General features: G+C 60.7%; 1 protein-coding gene across 1 annotated transcript in view; it reads left to right on the forward strand.

Annotated features, from left to right (window-relative positions):
• The first annotated feature begins 241 nt into the window (after positions 1-241).
• VAV1 (vav guanine nucleotide exchange factor 1) overlaps positions 242-3,068 on the forward strand; it is a 98,455-nt gene continuing 95,628 nt past the window's right edge. The window contains exon 1 of the mRNA XM_013007647.1: positions 242-445. Coding sequence (XP_012863101.1) covers positions 242-445 — 204 coding nt within the window. The remainder of the gene's footprint in view (positions 446-3,068) is intronic.

A 3,068-nucleotide genomic window follows, 5' to 3' on the forward strand; every position in this document is an offset into this window, starting at 1 on the left:
ACACACACACACACACACACACACACTCATAGTGCCCAGGCCTGTGTCGCGTCAGTGGGGAGGGAGGGACCGGATCCCACGTATAAGGGGGCAGGGCCCAGCTCGGCGGTGGCAGGTGCTCCCCCTCCCCGCCCCGTCCTCTGCGACAGTTACAGGCAGAGAAGAGGAAGTGGTGGACTCGGCGACGTCGCTCCCGGGCGGGCGGGTGGCGGAGGCCGCGAGGGTGTGCGGCCCGGCAGCCATGGAGCTGTGGCGACAGTGCAGCCGCTGGCTGATCCAGTGCCGGGTGCTGCCGCCCAGCCACCGCGTGACCTGGGATGGCGCTCAGGTGTGCGAGCTGGCGCAGGCCCTCAGGGATGGGGTCTTGCTTTGCCAACTGCTCAACAACCTGCTGCCCCACGCCATCAACCTGCGCGAGGTCAACCTGCGCCCCCAGATGTCCCAGGTGAGAGCCCGCTGCCTGGTGCATGGAGGGATGGGGGGAGGGCACCCCGAGGGGCTTGTGTGCCCTGCCGCTGGGCGGCCCAGTCTGAAGGCACTTTGTAGAGACTGGGGCTGACCTTCTAGGCCCCCACAGGCCACCCCCTCCCTCCCCCATCCCTCGGGGTACAAATGTTTCAGCAAGCGCTCCACGACTTGCCGGAAGGTTTGCGGTTTGAAACCACTCAGAGGCGCTGCGGAAAACGGCCTTCAGGATCCGCTATGAAAGCCCACGGGGGCACAGGCCCCACTTGTAGGCAACCGATTGACTGAGGACTGGCCAAGAAGGGGCTAACTCTTCCCAACTCTGGGCTGACTCCGGTGGGGCTCATCCTCTCCAGAGGGGGTCTTCTGAGGGTAGCCCCCAGGAGGCTTTTGACCCCAGCGGCTGGCTTTGGGGGAGGGGGCCTCCCCCCTCTTCCCCTAGATGTGACATGTGACTCCTCCCAGGCCCCCGGGCCCCTTCCTTCCCCTCAAATCTTCCTTCCCCTTGGCTTCCTGTCCCAGCCTGGGGCAGCCTGGGGCCTGGGGGGCTGCAGCCCCTGCACTGGATCTCCGGCCTCTATGCCTCCAGAGCATGGGCTGCCCCGGGGCTCTGGCCCAGGCTAACTGCTGGTTCTTCCCCAGGATTCTGTAGGGCCTGGGGTCCAGGGGCTGCGCCCCAGCTCAGGAAATATATTCAAATTTTTATTTGAGTGCAGGTGGAGTGGGGGAGGTGGCACGCCAACTGCTCTCTCCGGCTCCTTCTCAGGCTGCCCTCTGTAGAGTTGGGCAGCGGCATAGGGGGCAGAGTGCTGGGTGGGGACAAAGGGTAGGACTGGGTGGGTGGTGCCAGCTCCTAGGTCTGGGGCCTGAGGTGTCACAGTTCTGTCCTGGGGTTGGAGGGGACACACTTCTGCCCTGGGGTCCGAGGGGGATAAGACCTTACCCTGGGGTTCGAGGGGGACAAGGCCCTACTCTAGGATCTGAGGGGACAAGGCCCTGCCCTGGAGACCTGAGGGGACACTGTCCTGTCCCTGTGAGTCATCATCGATGTGAGGGCAGTGAGCATGGTCTGAGCACACAGAGCCCTGGTGGTGTCGTGGGTAACCTGTTGGGCTGCTAACTGCAAGGTCAGTCGTTCAAGACCACCACCTGCTCTGCAGGAGAAAGATGAGGCTCTCGATTTCCTTAAAGAGCTACAGTCTCAGAAACCCACAGGGGCAACTCTATCTGTCCTATAGGCTCGCTGTGAGTCAGGATCAACTTGATGGCAGTGGGCTTCGTCTGAGGAGACGTGAATCTGCTCTTCTGTCTGAGAGGACGCAGTTCTACTGTGGGGTTTGAGGGGACGTGGCCTTGTCCCTGCTGTCCAGCCCTAAGGGATGCTCTGTAGGTTGGACACCTTGCTGAGAGGAGCTGCTGGGAGGTGGCGGGGCCCTTGAGGAAGGCAGGCAGGGTGGATGGGGCACTGTCCTCTCTGAGCCAGGGTTGAGGTGCCATCTGGGCCAAGGGAAGGGAAGCCACTTCTCTGGGAATAGGCCAGGCTGCGGGTCCTCAGGGCTTTCTCCCAAAGTCAGGCGATGGTGGACGAGGCGAGGAACCCTTTGTTCCTCCTTGGCTCCCTACCCTCCCAGCCCAGGACGGGGCCACCCAAAAGGAAGAGGATAGCCCGGGAGGATAGCCCCCCATCCGCCCCATGACCAACCTGCTGACCTCAGTGCCATCCGAAATTTGCCTACATTTGTCTGTCCTCCATGTGACAGGCTCACAGGGCATGAGGAAGTAACCATTGGATCTGCCAGGCGACGGACTAGGCAAGGGATAGAGGACACAGAGTCTCGCTCTGTGATACTTCAACAACAACCGTTAGAGGGGCTGCACGTCGTAACCCCTGCACGTGTCTGGCCCAAAGCCCAGTGTCAGAGCCAGGGCCAGCTTTCATGGGATGCCCACACTCCTGGCCAGGGCCTGGCTCCCTCTGCTTCCACCCAGGGCAGATAGAAGCAGGCAGTCCCAGGCCTGTAAGGTCAGGGCTGGGACATCAGGAAGAACCTCTGGGCGGCGAGGCCCTGGGGTGAAGGCAAGACATTGCTTGCAAGTGCTAGGCATTATGGAGGAGGAGGGATAATGTGCCGAAGGTAGCAGAGGGAGTGGGGGCGGTTTCCCCTTGTCTCCCTTTCATCTGGGATCCCTGCACCTTCCTGGCCCTGCTCATTTTGTCTCCTTCCAAGTTCCGCTGTGAGAACTGTGCACAGTGGGGATGTCTAGGGGATTCACCCACTCATTCATTCATGTATCCATGCGTCCATCCGACTATCTACTCACCCACCCACCATGCATCCATCCATGCATTCATCCAACCATCTACCCACCCACCCACCATCTATCCACCCATCCACTTACCAACTATTCACCCACCCACCATCCATTCATCCATCCACTTACTCGCTATCCACCCACCCACCATCCGTCAATCTATCCATCCATCCATTCATCCAACCATCTCCCCACCCACCGTCCATCCACCTATTCATCTATCTACCTATCCACCTTCCATCTATCCACTTACCGACTATCTATCCACCCACCATCCATCCATCCATCCA

The sequence above is a fragment of the Echinops telfairi genome, unplaced genomic scaffold (genome assembly GCF_000313985.2).
Source record: "Echinops telfairi isolate 266 unplaced genomic scaffold, ASM31398v2 ScPeMD7_7459;HRSCAF=8497, whole genome shotgun sequence".
Lineage (NCBI taxonomy): Eukaryota > Metazoa > Chordata > Mammalia > Afrosoricida > Tenrecidae > Echinops > Echinops telfairi.